General features: G+C 37.6%; 1 protein-coding gene across 1 annotated transcript in view; it reads left to right on the forward strand.

Moving 5' to 3' along the window:
- The window catches only part of LOC115438365 (active breakpoint cluster region-related protein), a 29,094-nt gene extending 10,494 nt beyond the window's left edge, over positions 1–18,600 (forward strand). Inside the window, exons 6-24 of the mRNA XM_030161941.1 lie at positions 1,632–1,910; positions 2,663–2,770; positions 3,402–3,456; positions 3,536–3,588; positions 4,365–4,502; positions 4,588–4,709; positions 5,753–5,909; positions 5,991–6,095; positions 6,530–6,605; positions 6,895–6,990; positions 9,053–9,127; positions 9,242–9,339; positions 10,060–10,167; positions 10,241–10,404; positions 12,354–12,493; positions 14,547–14,681; positions 16,247–16,352; positions 16,438–16,579; positions 18,334–18,600. Coding sequence (XP_030017801.1) covers positions 1,632–1,910; positions 2,663–2,770; positions 3,402–3,456; positions 3,536–3,588; positions 4,365–4,502; positions 4,588–4,709; positions 5,753–5,909; positions 5,991–6,095; positions 6,530–6,605; positions 6,895–6,990; positions 9,053–9,127; positions 9,242–9,339; positions 10,060–10,167; positions 10,241–10,404; positions 12,354–12,493; positions 14,547–14,681; positions 16,247–16,352; positions 16,438–16,579; positions 18,334–18,435 — 2,259 coding nt within the window. The 3' untranslated portion in view covers positions 18,436–18,600. The remainder of the gene's footprint in view (positions 1–1,631; positions 1,911–2,662; positions 2,771–3,401; positions 3,457–3,535; positions 3,589–4,364; positions 4,503–4,587; positions 4,710–5,752; positions 5,910–5,990; positions 6,096–6,529; positions 6,606–6,894; positions 6,991–9,052; positions 9,128–9,241; positions 9,340–10,059; positions 10,168–10,240; positions 10,405–12,353; positions 12,494–14,546; positions 14,682–16,246; positions 16,353–16,437; positions 16,580–18,333) is intronic.
- Positions 18,601–20,377: the final 1,777 nt, after the last annotated feature.

Consider the following 20,377-nt stretch of genomic DNA (forward strand, 5'->3'; position numbering starts at 1 on the left):
ATGGCATTAAAAACCATAAAAGTAGATGTTTAGAGGCATTAAAAAATTAAATACACTTAATGAAAAAAAAAAAATTGTTATTCACGATTTATTTTGATTATATAAACATTTAATAATTTTGATAGGAAGTGTAGTGTGATGACTGACAGGTGGAACCCTTTAATTGGCTATTGTTTATGGTCGATGTCATCAACACCGGATGCTTGGAAAGCAACATGCTGTGAGCACACTCATGCCGTGGTGAAAGAGCAGAGGGAATATTAGCAAATGTGGGAAAAATGGGAAAATGCAAGTTTGAGCAGGAGTGATTGGAGGAGGAACTATTCAGAACCTGGTTAAAGCCTGTCAACGGTAAACTGTCATTAAACTATATATAAAACTGTATCTGCAGTTGGACATGGGCAATAAATTTGCTTAAAATGGCATTAAAAAGGGTATTAAAAAGCATTAAATTAGGTATGCTGACACCTGCAGAAACCCTGACTGAGGTTTTGTTCAGGTTTTATTCATTTATTTTCTATCTATATATCAGTTCATGTCATTCATTATAGGTTTTAATTGCTATAGAATTACAACCGATGGAAGAGCAGCCGTTGACCTCAATGAGGAAGTGACGGAGCAACAGTGATCGGGTTTCTTTTCTTCTTTTTTTCTCATTACTATTAACAGCAACAGAAACCATTGTTTCTGCATTTTTGAACAATGAGTTGGAGATGAGAAATGAGTCAGTGGAAATGTAGTCTGGGAATCTGGTGTTTGGTCTGGGATCTCAGGCCTCAGTGGTTCCCCGTGTTTCACTGTGTATAAACTGGCTGTAGATTCTCATGTTGTGACTTTAACTGAGGGTTGAATATGAGTGAAGGTTGGACCTGAACGAAACCTGAAAAAACCTGAACAAAACCTGTACAAAACCTAAACAAAACATGAATAAGACCTGAACAAAACCTGGATAAAACCTGAACAAAACCTGAAAGAAACCTGAATAAAAACTGAAGTAAACCTGAATAAAACCATGTTTGACTGTGTAGAAACTGGCTGTAGATTCTTTTGATATGACTTTAACTGACAGTTGAATATGAGTGAATGTTCAGTGTGTGAATCTTCACACCTAGTCTTTATCAACCCACCACAGCCTATTTTTTCATGTTTATCACCCCCATGAACCGTTGTCATCTCACATCTCAGTCCATTTGAATATGTAACTATTCTCAGTACCCACCCCCCATATCACACCATGTGCATGTGCAAATATATTGTAAATATGTATATGATATTTTAATTTAAATCTTAATTTATATGAATACTTATAAATTTAATAAAATATTCATAAATAGCAGATTTTGTTTTTTTATCTGTATATTTGTTGTTTCACAAGTTTTCATCTTCATATTGTGTTTTGCTGCTGTCGACTTCCCCGTGGTGGGATCAAGTCTTATCTTATTTGATCTTATTTTATCTCATTTTCTGATTTTATTTTATCTTATCTAATCTCATCTTATTTCATCTCATTTTATATTATGTTATCTCATCTTAACTCATTTTATCTCTTCTCATTTTCTTATCTTATCTAATCTAATCTCATCTTATTTTATTTTATTTTATTTTATCTTTTTCTGTTTTCTGTGTTTTAGCCAATGAAGGCTCTCCGGGCCTCAGCCGGGACCTCCCAGCCGGTTCTGTCCAGCCAGGAGGTCCATACAGTCTTCTACCAGGTTCCTGAGCTCCGAGACCTGCACCAGAACTTCTACTTGGGTCTGAAGGACCGACTCAGCGCTCACCAACAGACAGAACCCAGTCATCTGGAAGAACCGGGACGAAGGAGGGCGAGGAGGACGAGGAGGCCCAGGGACGCAGCAGAACCCAGACATGAAGGGTTTGAGCTGGTGGTGGGAGATCTGTTTCTGAAGATGGTGAGAGGTTTGAAAGGGTCTGGACTGTCTGTGGTTGTGGTTTTACAGGTTTGAGGAGGTCTCTGGTTCTGGTGTTGTGTTGAAGACAATCTGAGACAAAGTCTGAAACAGTTTGACTAAAGCCATATTCAGTAACCAATAGGAATACAGCATGAAATGACACACTGATCAACATGATGTGTATCTTTGAGCAGCTAAAAATATTAACCTCCATATCGTTAGCCTCATAGCATAACTGCCTAAGTCATATTTTTGGTCAAACTGTGAAATCTGCATCAAATGAAGCAGTAGTGTCAGGAGAGTAAAGTTATGCAGAGATCACCATTTGGACAAAAATATAACGTAGGTAATAATCTGATCAGATAACAGCAGTAATCTGATCATGAGAAATCAGATTAACATACCTGGGTTTCTCCGGGTGTGTTGAATAGAATAGAATAGAATAGAATAGAATAGAATAGCTGGGATAGGCTCCAGCGACCCCTGTGACCCTAGTGAGGATGAAGCGGGTTCAGAAAATGAATGAATGAAGAATAAAATAGAATAAACATGCCTGGTGAGATACAGGGACATTGGTCCTATTTTTGGGGGGGGTTTTTGTTTAAAGACTTGATGCTCAGAATTGTATGTGCGTTCACCACAAAAGCACTACAACTACCAGGTCAAAGTGTTTCTACATCAAACTGGGCCAAAGTGAATGCCCATCATCTGCACGGCCTCACTTCATTTCCTGCTTTATTTCTGTCCTGTAGGTGAACCAGATCGGTTTGTATGGAGGCTTCATTGAAAACTACGAGGACGCCGTTGAAGTCGTCCGGAAGTGCACGAACTCAGACCCTCGTTTTCGGACCCTGGCCCAGGTATGACGGCATCGAAATGCAGCTTAACCCTTAGATGCATAAGTGGGTCAAAAATGACCCGGTGAGGTGGGGTGAAGAGTTGTTATTATTTCATATTCCACATATTTTTCAAAAAACATGTTATTGACATCATGCCTTTTAAATTTTTAACTTACCTTTTATCAGTTTTATGTAATTGTGGTTTTTGTATTATGACTTCCATTATAACTTCCATAGGTGGATAAATGGAATTACATGGGAACATTTGATTAATTCAACAGCAAAACCAAAGGACTCACTCACTAAATGGATGTTGACATTGTTCTATTGCTGTTATATACTATATTATATATATACTTTGCTTTTCAAATGTTCAAAATATAAAAAAACAATCAAAAAATATTTTTTCAATTGTTAAAAATGTAAAAGAAAAAAAGAAAAGAAAAATAAAAAATATTTCAAACATGAAATCATTCTTTTGTTTCTCAAAATATAATACAAATGATTATTTAACGCATGACAAAATGACAAAAGTGGTATTTGAACACATTTGAACACTCATTTTTTTACCCACTCATGGAAGAGTGGAGGGTCCAGACATTCGAAGGGTTAAACACAACCTGTCAGTAATGAGTGGCTTTAACCTCTACAGAGCATGACGACTCACAACGGAGCAGACAAAACCCGGACCAAATACACCTTCGAAGGTACTTTTACTACACATTTCTTCAAACTAAAACTTTTTGCTGGTTTTCAGAATCTGATTGGATGTTTTTATTTTATTAGCTCTTCTGTACAAACCTTTGGACCGAGTCACCAAGACCACGCTGGTGCTGCAAGTGAGGAAACTTACATTACGTTTTTAATTAAAACCATCACCAGTCAGTTTTCGTGTTTCTCACGTGTTTTTTATGACGTTAAACACAACATGCTTTTTTTTTTTTTTTTTACTTTACAACAATACAATCAAACATTACGGGCAACAGAAAATAAGCAATATACAAAATATAATAAAAAGACAACACATTTTTAAAGGGGCTGTGATTATTCCAATTAATGAATTAAAGAAATCAAAAATATATTATTGTCTAACACATGAAAATTTTTAATTTGGACTGTTTTGTTTATGAATAGGGAATTTTCCAAATAAATGATTTTTTTAAAAATTTGTGCAGACAAAATGTGTGATTACATTCTTATCCATAATTTCAATGGTGTTGGTTAAATTGGATAAAATGAAATTTGTAAGATACAGAATAAGGGCAGTAATAGTATAGATGAAGAAGTGATTTTGATTTATACAAAATGTATTTTCAATTTCAATCTAAATATTTAGAACAGTGTAGGTTGGTGGGATTTGTGTTTTGACAAATTTTACTATCCATTTCCTTAATCTTGTTACTGATACAATAAAGAAAATGTAAAAAAAATTTAACTTTGGGAAGATTTCCTCCCAGAAAGTAAATGATGGACAGATGTGTTTATTTTAACATTTAGAGTCAGTTCATTCCAAACCACTGATAAACAGTTGAGGTTCAGTTCTTAAAGCATAGTATTGTTTGTATTAAGCTTTAACATGACCTGATACTGAGTTAAATCTGTGTGTGATGCATAGGATCTGCTGAAGACGACGCCTGATGACCACACAGATCATGCCGCTTTACATGAAGCTCTGAGGTTGAGTCGCAGCTTCCTGTCTGGAGTCAACGAGAGTTCACAGAGCAGACGGGAGGTGACGCTGAGCCACGGCCTGGTGAGACGCCGCTTGAATGCACAGGGATGCAATGCACGTTCTGTTCTGAGGCGTCACGTCACTGAAGTGTATGTTTGTGCTCCAGAGGCGTCAGCTGATTCGTGATGGCTTCGTGGTGGATGGGAGCGATGGCGAACGCAGCCTCCGTCACCTCTTCCTTTACACCGACCTGCTTCTGTGCACCAGATGCAAACCTGCAACCAGAGGGTAACGACACCTCAGACCGGGAACACCGACAGATAGTTTTAGTTCCACTGGAGACAAATTACAGCAGCAGTTAGATCACGGGTCTCAAACTCGCGTCCTGGGGGCCAAATGCGGCCTGCGGGATGATATTTTGTGGCCCCCTACTTGACATCAAAGTTTAGCATTAGTGTGACCCACATGAAGTTGAAGCTAGCTACGTGGTGATTGACATGATTGCTAGGGCCAGAAAGCCATTCAAAGAAGGCGAGTTCATCAAAAAGTGCATGTTACTAGTTGTGAGTTAAGTAAAGAAACCCTTTTTTTGTGGAATACTTCATGTGGCCCAGCCTGACCCAGACTTTACCTCCAGCGGCCCCCAGGTAAATTGAGTTTGAGACCCCTGAGTTAGATGGAAAAATATGGACAAACCACCAAAAACACCAGCATTTGGTGATTTTTGAAAACTGAAATGACATGAACACAGTCTGTGTAGGATGTGAAAAGATTAGATTAGAGTCAATTAGAGTAGATTAGATTAGTTATGGTTAGAGTAGATTAGGTTAGATTAGGTTTGTTTCGGTTAGATTTAAATAGATTAGATTAGATTATAATAGATTAGAGTATTTTAGATTAGATTAGATTAGATTAATTTTGATTAGAGTAGATTAGGTTAGATTAGATTGAGATAGATTAAATGCGTTTCGGTTATATTAGAGTAAATTACATTAGATTAGATTATGTTAGATTACTTTATATTACATTAGATTGGATTAGATTAGAGTGGATTAGATTAAATTAGATTATTATTGATGTACATTCTGAGTGTTTTATTTAGTCCAAACCTCTCAAACTTCAATTCCTCTCTTTGTCTTTTTCTGTTATTCCACCTGTTTTGACCCTAAAACACGCAGTAAAACAAAACCACTGAAGAAAAGGAGCACAAGCACATACTTACAGCAGCTTTAATGAACCTGAAACAGATGCAGATTCACAACACAAAGAATGTCTCAGGGGTTAAAGGGTTAACGTGAACCCATTTTTGTGTTGTTTTCTGTTTCCGTCAGGAAGCAGGACCAGTACCGGTTCTGCTGGTACCTGCCTCTCGCCGGCCTCAAACTGCGCTGGTTCATGGACGAGGAACGATCAGCTGACACTCAGCTCCGCCTCCAAGCCATCAGGACGAAGATGCACCTGCTCCGACAGCAGCTCCAACAGCAGGCGGTGGGTGAAGGAACCAGGATGGACGAGATGAGGGGTCTGTATGAACAAAACTAATCCAATCTGTGTTTTATCGTTATGAAGAAGGGTTTAAAGGCTCGAAGCAGGAAGAAACTGGAGCAGATGGAGACGATGCTGCTCATGACCTCGACGGTTTACAGACTGGATCTGCACAGTCCCAGCGGAAAAGTAAGACCAGAAAAAAACATTCACATTAACAGTCAAACACCTGAAGAAAAACAGAAAGAAACACAAAAAAAACTGAATAAAACTGGAAAAAAAACCTGAATAAAACTGAAAAAAAAAAAAAAAAAAAAAAACTGAACAAAGCCTAAATAAAATCTGAATAAAACCTAAATAAAACCTGAATAAATCCGAACCAAATAGGAATAAAACTTGAATAAAGCCTGAATAAAAGCTGAACAAACCTGAATAAAACCTGAATTAATGCTGAATTAAACCTAAATAAAACCTGAATAAATCCTAACTGAAACCTGAACCAAATCTGAATAAAAGCTGAATAAAATCTTAATGAAACCTGAACAAAATCTAAATAAAACCTTAATAAAACCTAAACAAAACCTAAATAAATTAAACCTGAATATAACCTGTTGTTTCTGCAGAGCCACAGCCTGGTCTCGTCCTTTCTCTATGAACTAGAAGAATGGAGAGAAGCCATCGACAAACTCACTAAAGACAGTAAGTTCACAAACACAAATTTATCTGAACGTTTTACTGACTTTCAGATAAATTTACAAATCTCTGCTTACAATAAAGTGATATATGGAGCTGAACTGTGATGTATTTATCTCAATAAACAAGCAGGTTTAGTTTTTCCTTAAAATACCGTATCCCAGTGACAGATCAAAACATACAAAATAAATGTAAAACTAAAGAATAGCATCGATCTGAAAGTAGAAAAACAACATTAACAGCTGAGAAATGAAATGAATGAGTGAAAGTGAAACTATTCACTGTTTGTTTGTAGATGTAGAAACAGTGCCTCCAGATCTGCTCACCCTCACCGGTGCATGTGTGAAGCTGAGGATGACGCAGCAGCTGCTGCTGCATAGCGCCGATGGTGGTACGAGCATGCAACACCAAGCCCCGCCCCCTCTTTTCAGCTTATGTCAGTTATGTTTAGATCAAGTAATGTTTAGATCCTGGTGAATGATTCATCATTTCCACAAGTTATTAGCCTCATAGCATAACTGTGGAAGTCATATTTTTTTCTGGTCAGAGCCAATGATGAAAAAGTAATGAGCAGTGTAAGAGGGGTAAAGCTATGAGGCTAATCACATGACACACACACACACACATATGTATGTATATATATATTTATATTAGGCTTGGTAACCTTAGTTGTAAGGCCGATACGATACAGCATCTCTGATCTGATATATTAAAAATACGTGTGTGGCATCTCACGATGCGATATGATACAGTTCACACCCAAATCACAATACAGAGCAATTAAGCACATTCTGATTGAACACATTCATTCTAGTACTAAAAAAAAAATGTAGTGCAATTCAATGAGCTTGATTATTTATTTATCAAATAAGACCATGACTTTTTACAAAGTGTCTTTAGTTCAATTTCAGAACATGTGCCTCACATACAGTCAGTGAAAAACTTAGGACTTTGTTTCCAAAGTCGTTTCTCTGTTTCTAACACTCAACTTCTTGCTCCCTCACTGAATCCATTTGTAATGAAATGTATTTGTAATGAAGGTAAAACAGAAAAAGGTTGTGTCACTTTAAGAGACACCTGCACAAGGTATTCCGGGATGTGCTGTTGGATATGTATGACACTGTTTAAGGAAGTATCTGTGGTATGTACAGCAGTATTCAGTACAGCTGATACAGTAAGAAGTACACGTTCATAAACCACATGTGGTCACCTCCTTCTATGTCTGTCACATACACACATTACAGTATTCATCCGCTGCGCTTGTGCCACAGTCCATCCACGGAGCTCAGACTGTTAGTGTACAGTGTACACATCCGAGAATCCGTGGCGCATGTTAACGTGGGTCTGAAGGAAAGAAACACTTACCCAAATAAATAGTAACACTTTTAAAGAAGAGTAAAAATATATTCTATTGAACAGATCAAATTATATCGATACAAACATTCAATAACCGATGCATCACGATATCATTCCAAACTTCTCATTCACTTGCAGCTTCTCTACTGGTGCACTCGGATCGTGCCCGTGCGTGTCAGCGTATCAATGCATATCGATGCATATTGGATAATCTTCCCATCCCTAATATAATATATATGTATATATATATATATATAAATATAAATATAAATATAAATATAAATATAAATATATATATATATATATATATATATTTATATTTATATTTATATTTATATATATATACACACACACACACACACACAATAATGAACAGAATGATAAAGATAATCAAGATAACTGATAAATTGATTGATAAAATCGATTGATTTAAAAAATGAGGACATTTTTTTTGTTTTGTTAAATTATTTTCCCCGGAGTTTAAATGTGTTATATCTTACGTGCTTTAATAAGTGTTATTACACATATATACAGTATGTTGGCTTATGTCTCTTTAGCCAATACATGTATAAATGTTCCAGTATAAAGAATCTGTAAAGTGAATGTATGGTAAATATACAGAGTATTGAAGTAGATCTGAGACAAACATTCCATTGGACTAAAACCTATAATATCATTAATTCTCGCTATTTCCAACCAGTATTTGGACTGAATTTATATTTATTAGTGAAAAAATCTTAGTAAAGCTTCACTCTTTTTATTCTGGAGGTTTTTTTTATTCACACCAGGTGAATCCAGCCACTGTTCATTCACATAACACAACAGTCTTTGTACATTTATGTATGTATACTAGTTTAATTAGCATATTGATAATTATCATATTAATTATATTGATGAATTGATAACATATCGTCTTGTACATATTGTATAAATTGCTGTTATTTTCCTGCTACTCTTACTCTACTTCAATGGAGCAACTGTAACATACAATTTCCCCTGGGATTAATACAGTATTCTGGTTCTGCGTCTGATTCTGGTTCTGCATCTGATTCTGGTTCTGATTCCGGACAGCTCATGTCTTCTGTGTCTCTGAACAGGAGACGATGGTGAGGCGTTGTGTGGGACTCTGACCGTGGCCGTTCACTCGGCCCGTGGACTGGAACAACCGGCCCGTGGGTTTATGTTTATACAACACAAACACGTTCATGAATCTGATGGAGACTCGTCTACAGAACCTACATGAGCAGATCTGTAATAGAAACTTCTTCTGGTTTTCTGTGACTCAGGTGTGTACGTTTGCGTGGAAGTGGATGGATTTGACTTCTATGAAAGACAAGCCCAGACCCACTCGTCCGTCCTCAGCTTCAGTCCACAGTGGGAGCAGGTCAGACCTTTACCCACCCAGAACCAGAACCAGAACAAATCAAGCTAAAACACATATAGATGCAACACTGTCACTGCAGATTCACACCAAGAGGAACCTTCTGATTCATGTGTGGACACCACTACTCGGAGTTATCCTTTTATAGTTCACTCAGTGGGGGGGTGGGGTGGGGTGGGGGGGATGCACTGATCTGCCTTGGCGGAGGTCTGCACTGTCCGAGTGCTTTTCTAGTTAATTTCAGCGTTTGGTTCAGTTATGATCAGGTTAAAAAACAACTCAAACCAAATGTTTTAAATAGCATCAAATAAATCCATAATCTTTAGTTAACATTGCAGGGTGCAGGGAGAGTGGGTTTTTAAGTTTTACATCACCATCATAAGTTTTATATTTATATGTGGAGAAATATCTGTAAAGCTATTATCAGACTACACCTACGACGTAAAGACAGATGACAGATCAGCTGTGATGGTTGAAATATGTTTAACTGAAGCTGAACCTTTATCATCTGTAGAACTGCAAAAAAAATGAAATGAAATAAAACCTATCCACAGAATTAAAAGACATATAAATCATTACTTTTCAGTCGTTTAGGATATTATTCACACTTAAATATTGATCAGATGTGATCTGTTTTTCACCGTACAGATGTTTCAGATGCTTAGATTGCTGCTGTTGTCGTGACGACGTGACCATGATGACGTCCTTCTGTCTTGCCCACAGGAGCTGTGTTTCCAGGTGGATGGGGCTCAGAACCTCAGGCTGCTCTGCATCAGTCAGTCGGACCGAGATGAACGGGACCACACCGTCCTGGGAAAAACCAGTGTTAAGGTACGTGTTTAGTCTCTGATGTCGTCTTTCGAAGGGAACTGACGTCTAATATCAGATTCCTTTTGTCCTTCAGTTAGATCCTAAAAGCCTCAGTAGGAGATGGAGGCGACAGACTCTGAACCTCGGCCTCGTGGAGGTGAACGTGTCCCTGAAGTTCATTCCACATCCTCTGGACCCGCCGAGGTCCACGTCCCAGCAGCAGCTGGTCTTCAACGTCCCCATCGAGACCGTGGCTCAGTAAGTGACGGAAAGGAAACAGAATGAGAAGGACGAACCAAGACATTTTAGACTATTTCATGCTCCAGTTTTGTGGAAACAGTTTGGGGACGGCCCTTTCCTGTTCCAACATGACTGACACCAGTGAACAAAGCAACGTCCATAAAGACATGGAGCCTGTTTACATGCACACTAATACCCCGAGCATTACCTGATTTCTGGAGTTATCAGATTATTCCAGTGATCATGTAAACAGGGTAATCTGATCAGCTTTATCCAATAACTGCAGCTATCTGATTAGGAGAAATCGGATTAACACACCTAGATTTCTCCTCAGTACTCAGATGTCTTCACGCATGTTTACAGGTTAATCTGATTTCTTTTGTTTTTCTACATCTGCGCATATGTAAAAAAAAAAAAAATCTGTAGAAACGGAAGTTATGCAGCGACAATGTGAGCCTAAAGAAAAAGGTAAACAAACAATGAAATGAAGGACAGCAGCAACATGTGACCCATTTTGTGGTCTTATTAGCTCCTCCCATATTAGGACAGCAAATGCCATGGTCAATAAGACAAGACCGGACGTTTAGAAAATAACAGGAAGTGTACATCTTAGGTCATAACATACATACGTACTCCGAAAGAAATCAAATAATGGACTAAAACATGTAAACCAGGGTTTTTCGATTATCGCATTTCTGAAGTGCATGTAAACACTTCACATCTGATTCCGGCAATTATCAGATTACTCCCAGTTATCGGATATTTATGGTCATGTAAACGGGCTCATGAATGAGTGAGTTTGTTGTGGAGGAACTGAACTGGTCTACACACAGTCCTGACCTCAACCTCATAGAACACCTTTGGATGAATTAGAGACTATGAGCCAGGTCTTCTTATCCAACATCAGAACCTGACCTCACAAATGTGCTTCTAGAGGAACGGACACAAATGCCCATAAACGCACACTTGAACCTCATGGAAAACCTTCCCAGAAGAGTTGAAGCACAGGCTGGAACAACTCCATATTAAACCCAATGGATTCAGAATAGGATGTCATTAAAGTTCATGTGTGTAAAGGCACATGTTCCAAATACATTTGGTAATAAAGTGTATGATGATTAGGGGTGTAAGAAAATATTGGTTCTGCAATATATTGCGATATTTCATTTCACAATACTGTATCAATATTAAAAAGTACTGTATCGATATTTTTAGGTATTTATTCAGATATTGTGGACGTTCTTTTTTTTGTTTTGTTTTTCTTTTTTGTTTATATTTTATTTATTATTATTTAACACTCTTTTACTAAATAATTGTAGTTCCTTTGTTGGGATTGCACAAAAATAATGTACTGATGTTATGAACTAATAGAATATAAACATTTGAACAGGGTCTTAAACTGTAATGTCTGTAAAACAGAATTTAAGTTTGAACACAGGAGAATTTTGTGATATAGCATTAGATCCTGTTGTGATCAAATAAAAATGTGTTTAGAATTTGTGCATATTTCTGGTGTAGTTCAAGTGTTCAAGGAAATAATCATTTTAAAATAAAGAAACAAACAAAAAATTGCCTTTTTAACGGTATCATGATATATTGTATCGTGATCCTAGTGATTTGTATGGTATCACCAGATTCTTGCCAATACACAGCCCTAATGATGATACGATCTGATACGTCACTGTAGATTAAACCATCAACAGTTTATAAAGTTCATCAAATGATCTCAACATGATCTTTTTACATGAGGAAACATCCTGAGGCCTTGTTTCAGTTCTGGTCTAATCCTCTCTCAGACCCGGGGATGTTTTAAAGACTCAAACCTGGAGTCGTCAGTTGTCCTGTGTAGTTTTATTTCCCTTCATTCTTTCCCTTTTTTTTCATGTTGGTCTGAGAAGTGAAGTGGTTTGACTTGGTTTGAAGGTCGGTTAAGGAGAAGTAAAAGTGACTTTCTGTTTTGGCCTCAGACAGGAGGGGGGTCTGGTTCCTCATGTGGTTCGATGCTGCGTTGAGGAGGTGGAGACCAGAGGGATGGATGAGGTCGGCATCTACAGGATTTCAGGAACCGCCAGTGACATCAGCACATTGAAGAACGCATTCAACAGCAGTAAGACCCCACCCAGATCAGACTGAACCCAGAAAGACCCAGAGCTACTGTTGTGGCAGTTCCTAAATGAATTTTTCATCTTTATTTAACCTTTTATTAAAGCTGTACCTACCGATGTGGCATTTCTCACAGCACTTAGTAAAAGTTTGAACATGAACAACCCGCCTCCCTCCAAAGTCCCGCCCACTTCCCCCTGCCTGAGCTCTGATGCTCGCCTCCTCTCACCTGATGCGCGTGGAGGAAGCGGAGGTGCAGGTTCGGTCCACTTCGGTGTGTCCGCAGACCCCTCCCTCAGTAATCAGATGCATCATCCACCTGCCGCGGCCCGCAGCCCCTGTTCCATCAGTAGACCCTGTATTTAAGGGTGTGGTCTGTGCAGTACTGGGTCAGTGTCTTCACTGCACCACGGAGATGAGATGCCCAGGCGACGGGCGCGCGCACTGTGAACGCGTGGCCTCCGCGAATTTTTCCGTGGACATTTGAGGTTTTATAGTCCATACAATTATCATCCTACATCATCTTACATGTGTGACACCATGTACATGTACCTGTATGAGTCCCACCGTCATAAAAGCTGAGCTTTATGCAGACCTGTTCAGTCCAGTACAGCTGACTTCCGGACTTTTATCTCCATCCTTCATTCATCAGACTCCCGTTTGTTCTCCTTAGTTGTTGTTTCTGTTCATAAATCCGTTTTGTCCCTTCCACATGAGCATTTGAGTTCTATCCATACACATCCTAGAAAGACTGTGGCCAGTGACAGGAGAAGCAGCGTGAGTAATGCGTCAGATTCAGAGGGACACATATCGGATGTGAGACGGCGATAATGGATCGGATGCTGGACGGCCGTAATGGATGATTGACAGGAGGCTCAGCCAGGTTCGGCCAATTATTTTATTCGGACCGAATAAAATGATTGGTCAGACTTTTATCAGAAATATATGAGGATTAAACATTTTTGAGTTTCAATACCTGGCGGATTTCTTTTACATTTTAGTTTAACACACACTTATTAGGAGCATTTTAAGATGACAAAAGAAAAGTGTAAAAATGCCACATCATATGGTATAGCTTTAAAGTTGAGAGTTATTATATGAGAAAAACTGACTTTTTCAGTCAAATATATCATTACCTGACCATAAACCCAGTGTGTCCATCCACTGTCATTGATCCAACTCCATGGGTTTTACTGGTAAATCAGTGTTGTAGAAGATGACGGTGTTTCCATGGTAACTACGGAGCCTCTGAGCATCCAAATGGATCATATCTCATGACCATGAAAAGATGACAAACTGCATTTTACACCAATTGTTTCAGCATTTTTTTTTTTTTTATTTTGTTCAGTTTGTGGCTTATTTTGCTCTTGCTGTGTTTGTTTTTGTTTGTTTTTAATTTTTTATTCATTTTATTCACTTTATTGATTACTTTGGCTGTTGTGGTTTCATTTTGTTGTTGTATATATGTTGTCTATTTCATTAATTTTCCTTCATTTTTGTTACATTTTTTGATTATTTTGTTTATTTTTCAGCATTTTCTTGCACATTTCATAATTTTCTTTCGTCAATTCTGTTAAGTTTGTGGCTTATAGTGTTAAAATTACTGTTGATTTATTGTTAATTTTTATTCCTTTTATTCATTACTTTGGATGTTATAATTTTTTACTTGATTTTACTCAGTTTTTCAGTTCATTATTTATCATTTTATACATTTTTTTTTCTTCATTTTTGTTTATTTTATCCACTGTCATTGATCCAACTCTATGGGTTTTATTGGTGAATCAATGTTGTAGAAGATGACGGTGTTTCCACAGTAACTACGGAGCCTCTGAACGTCCAAATGGGTCATATCTGATGACCATGAAAAGATGAAGAACTGTATTTTAAACCAATTATTGACATGTATTGATAGGATTAGTGGCTCAACAGGTATTTAACAGTTTAGATTAGTAGATGCTTGTTTGGGTCTTTATGGGTTAAACATGTTAGAGGAGATGGTGTGTGTTGTTGATAATAGAATCTGATCGTGTTTGTCCGTCATCTCCGTCGTTGATCAGATCTTCGTGAAGCTGTCACTAGGCTGAGGAGCGCTGAGGTCAACGCAGTGTCCGGCGTCCTCAAACTGTACTTCAGAGAGCTACCGGAGCCGCTCATACCCACCGGCCTGTTCCAGAGTCTGGCCAGGACCCTCGGTAAGAGACGCCCAAACATGGAGCTGATGGTACTGGAACATTTTAGCTGTTTCCACCACAGGAATGTTAACTTTACCCTGGATTCTGAAAAACCTCAGTGCATTTCCACCAAAATTACCCAGTAAAAAAACTGTCTCTCAACCCAAAACTTTCCCTGAAAAAGTTTCCAGTTGGGGGATCGGACTTTACAGATTCCCCTAGAATTCTTGAGGGAAATGACAGAAAATGTTAAAAAAAAAAAAAAGAAAAGAAAAAAGAAAAATTGGCCCTATTGTATTTGCGTTGTTTATTATTTATTTATTCATTTATTATTATATATGTATATTTATATTTTTTACATTTATATTTATTTATTAACATTTATTTTCATTAGACATTTGAGCCCATTTTTTAGCATCTTAAAAGCATGAAAAGTCCATTTTATTTTGCAAACTCATCAGTAGTGGTAAAAAATGTGATATTTTATAGGTTTTGTCAATGAAAAGCTGGTTTATAAAACTTTTTTGCGTGGAGCTGAAGTGGTTTAAGAGATTTACACAGAAAAACTAAAAGTATTGATATGTGATGGTTTTATAGCAGTTTTTTGTGCATGTACACTTTTAACTTGAGGGTTTTAAAGGGAGGTAAAATAAAAATCAGGCTGATGTGTGCATGATGTAAAATCATGCACACATCAAACTAACTGAATGAGTACTTGGTGTGTTAGATACACAGTAGTACTAATACGGAGTGTCAAACATGCAGCTTGTGGGCCAAAACCGGCCCCCCACTTGTTCCAGTCCGGCCCCAGTGCAAAAATTACACTGAAAATATAAACAGTCAAGGGTGTGGAGCTCATTTTAGTTCACGTTCCACATACAGACTAATGTGATTTCAAATAAAATAATAACATAATAACCTATATACAATGATATCTCCAAATTTTTTTTCTTTGTTTTAGTGCAAAAAACCCATTAAATTATGAAATACTTACATTTACAAACTATCCTTTTGCAATAAAACCTGAATAACCTGAACAAATATGAACAACCTGAAATGTCTAAAGAAACTTAAGTACACTTTTAACAATATTCTGCTGGTTACTAAATGTTTTGTGCCTTTTTATAGATCTGGTCTGGAATGCACATGTATAAATGATACGATGAGGCATAAACTTGTTAAAATTGCACCAATCTTACTGTTATTTGTTGTGCCTTGTAATTTCTTGCACTAAACTGGAGAACTCTACCACAATTTTATTGTACTCGTACAATGACAATAAAGATATTCTGATTCTGAATATTGCTAAAATTGCACTAATTTTTTATAATGTCCTTTTTTCAGGTTATTCACATCTTTTTGTTTGGATAGTTTGTAAATGTAAATATTTTCATAATTTAATGTTATTTTTTTGCAATAAAACAAAGAGAAATATATGGAGTTGTCATTATGTATAGGCTTTTATATGTTATTATTGTACTGATCCGACCCATTTGAGACCAAATCAGGCTGAATGTGGCCTCTGGAAGAAACACAGTTTGACATCCCTGTACTAATACAACAGAGGTTTCCCCTTTCCCTCACAGACATCCAGGACATGAACTCGAGACTCGTGTCCCTGTTGTCTCTGCTGCAGTCGTGTCCCGACGCCAACCGCCACACCTTCCTCTACCTCCTCCACCACCTCAAAAGGTGAGAGTCACATGACCTCCAGTAACACTACCGAAGGGGCATCCATCACACCCTCTGCTTCATCTTCTTCAATCTGCTTCCATAGAGTTTCTGAGAGGCAAGACGTCAACAAAATGTCCCTGTTAAACCTGGCCACAGTGTTTGGACCAAGCCTCCTGCGCCCTCCGGTGGCTGGAGTGGGGAACGACGGCCCTGCTGTGGACATCTCCCAGGAGGTGGTTGTACAGGTGAGCATTCAGACAAAATATGTTCATATGAGATATTTGTCTGAAACATATACATTTATAACAAAAAAAATGGCTCTAGCCAAAAAAAAAAAAATCATTTAAGGTTGTGACTCACCAACTGAAACAAGTGACAACCAGCAAAAAAAATTTAAAGAAAAACCTGAAACACCCCAAGAAGTGTTCATGAAATCCTAGAAAACAACAGAAAGCACCAAAGAGACGTAGATGAAATCCAAAGCACAAGTTATACCCTCAAGCCTCCACCACCACAGACCGATATTAACCTCAAGAGTTAAACTTTTTTATTTTCTAATGGTCATCAGCCCCCTCCAGTGGTGGAGTAATAAGGCTAGACCAGGGGTGCCCAATCCTGGTCCTGGAGAGCTACTATCCTGCATGTTTTAGATGTATCCCTTTTCCAACACACCTGATTCAAAGGATAAGCCTATCATTAAGCTCTGCAGAAGCCTGATAATGACCGTCAGGTGTGCTGGAAGAGGGAAACACCCAAAACATGCAGGATAGTAGCTCTCCAGGACCTGGACTGGGCACCCCTGGGCTAGACTATGTACTCTAAAAATGGTCATTTCAGACATGTCATCAAATCCACTTACAAACCATTCTAAACCACTAAATAACACTTCCCTAAGTTATTATCCCACCCTCCAAAGGGGAGGCAAGGGGTATTGTTTTTGGTTCAGTTTGTTTGTTTGTTAGTTAGTTAACAACAATCAACCAAACAGAACGAGCTCCACTCACACAGCAGTGATGTTCATTTAAAGCTAATGTCTGTTTTTTTCTGATCTTGGAACAGAGCCTGAATGTTGTGGTTTCAGTGTGACTTATTTTAAATGCTGAGTTTACATACTACCATACCCATGATCTTCAGCTGCTATTGCCATGGAGAAGACTTGGCTGTGATAATCAAAGAACAATGTGTGGTTGATGTAAAAAAAAAAAAAAAATGTGGAGTTTAATCTTTGTAAATGTGTGGAGGTTAGGGTTTAGCAAGGGGAGGCAAATGGTATTGTTTTTGGTTCAGTTTGTTTGTTTGTTTGTTATCCCTCTAGCAGCAAAACTACTGGTTGAATTCAGACCACATTGGGTTTATAGATCGCCAGTGACCCAGAATAGATCTGATTACATTTTGGGAAAAGTAGGTAAAAGTTAAACATTTTTTTAATGGATTCTTAAAAACTTCTCATTTACTTATAATGGGTGAAATATGTATGAGGGGTGGGGTTTGTTGTGCCTGGCACCACTTGTTTCAGTATTTTTAATGAGGCCTCAATAAACATTCTCTGAGGTTTTTTGGGACAAGTAGATTTTTTTCCACCTGTCCCAGTGCACTGAGGTTGTCCACTAATATGGCTCTGCTACGTCCACTGTAGATGGACACTTTGGTCATCATTTAAAAATTATCTCCAACTTGTGTCAGATCATCGCTGAGGATGAGGTGACGTCAGGTACATATTTATTCAGCGGCTCTTCCATGGACTCCAGTTCATCCAATATCATGTCTATACTACGTGGTCGGAAACATGAAATTCTGTACTGATGTAAAATGTATGTGTATTTTTGATTTTTTTTGTCTCAGCTGCACAATTTAATCTATTTTGACTTTCGTTTCCCTTTTTATTGCATAAATAAATAAACAAATAAATAGATAAACTATGCCTTTTTGTGCAACACTGTCCTTTTCTCCAGTCGGTAACACTTTTACTTTAGTGAATGTGTGTTTGGTTTGTGTTCAGGTCCAGGTGGTTTTCTCATACCTGCAATGCAACAACCTCCCAGAGGCAAGGATTTCTCTGCCACATGACTCGGACACCGAAGATGAGACCACCCACTTGTGAGACCACCATAGGAGTCTAGACCTGAGGAAGACCCACAGAAGGACTGGAAGACCATGAAGATATTTATTAATGCTGAACATGGATTTTTTTGTATTTTTCTATCATTTCACACTAATGGCTTTTACGTCTCTATGGTTTAATAAAGCTGTTTTACACTGTAACGTATACCTGGGTTGAAAAGCCAAAAATTATTCTAAATATTGTCAGATCAGCTGATACCAATGATAATCACAATGAGGACATGTAGTCAAAGTTCAATTTCTGGTCCTGTAGTTGGAACGGTGAAGAAACCAGATGGTTGTTTGTGGTTTTAAATAATGAAAATTATAGTAAATATTTAAAGATATGGGGAAAAACACAACAAAAACATGGTGAAAATGTTGTAAAAGCTTTAACAAAACCAGTAAAAAAAACACCTAAAAAATTAAAAAAAAATACTCAGCAACACAAAAAAAAGAAAATGAAAAGAACGTAAAAGATGTAAAAACAGAACAGAACCTCCATAAACATAACAATCGACATATCTTCCAGACTGTGCCACTGAATTCGATTAAAAAGTCTTGTAAACATAAACGCCGCTTTCCATGTTGATTCAGGAAGTTCTCACCCTTTATTTCAATGTGTAGCAGCGCCCTCCAGTGGCCGAGTAGTAAGTATATACTATGTGCTCTACAAATGGTCATTTTGGACATGTACTCAAATCCATTTAAACCATAACACTCTCCATGGTCTATCACACTGGTATCAAACATGTGGCCCGGGGGCCAAATACGGCCCGCCAAAGGGTCCATTCCAGCCCTTGGGATGAATTTGTGAAATGCAAAAATTACACTGAAGGTATTAACAATCCTTTTAGTCCAGGTTCCACATTCAGACCAATTCAATCTTAAGTGGGCAGGACCAGTCAAATACTATCATAACAACATATAAATAATGACAACTCCACATTTTTCTCTTTGTAAATGTAAATATTTTCATGTATTTACACTAAAAGTATAATTTCGCAAAAAATGTGAACAAATATGAACAACCTGAAATGTCTTAAGAGAAGTAAGTACAATTTTAACAAGATTCTGCCTGTTATTAATGTTTTGTGTATTTGTAGATCCACTGTGATCTGTAAGTTATAATGTACAGGGTGGGGAAGCAAAATGTACAATGAACATTTAGTTGTTTTTTCTCAGCAGGCACTACGTCAGTTGTTTTGAAACCAAACATATATTGATGTCATAATCATACCTAACACTATTATCCATACCTTTTCAGAAACTTTTGCCCATATGAGTAATCAGGAAAGCAAACGTCAAAGAGTGTGTGATTTGCTGAATGCACTCGTCACACCAAAGGAGATTTCAAAAATAGTTGGAGTGTCCATAAAGACTGTTTATAATGGAAAGAAGAGAATGACTATGAGCAAAACTATTACCAGAAAGTCTGGAAGATACTATTAAAGAAGAATGGGAGAAGTTGTCACCCCAATATTTGAGGAACACTTGTGCAAGTTTCAGGAAGCGTGTGAAGGCAGTTATTGAGAAAGAAGGAGGACACATAGAATAAAAACATTTTCTATTATGTACATTTTCTTGTGGCAAATAAATTCTCATGACTGTCAATAAACTAATTGGTCATACACTGTCTTTCAATCCCTGCCTCAAAATATTGTACATTTTGCTTCCCCACCCTGTATATTGTATAGTTTTTCACATTTTGTTGCCAAAAACTAAAGAAACAGTGACTATTTTAGTAAAATCTTTCATGAACTGAACATAAACTCAGTGTGGTCATCCACTGTCATTGATCCAACTCCATGGGTTTTATTGGTGAATCAGCGTTGTAGAAGAGGACGGTGTTTCCATGGTAACTACGGAGCCTCTGAACGTCCAAATGAGTCATATCTGATGACTGAAAAGATGAAGAACTGTATTTACACCAATTATTATCA

This window comes from Sphaeramia orbicularis, chromosome 18, assembly GCF_902148855.1.
Source record: "Sphaeramia orbicularis chromosome 18, fSphaOr1.1, whole genome shotgun sequence".
Classification (NCBI taxonomy): domain Eukaryota; kingdom Metazoa; phylum Chordata; class Actinopteri; order Kurtiformes; family Apogonidae; genus Sphaeramia; species Sphaeramia orbicularis.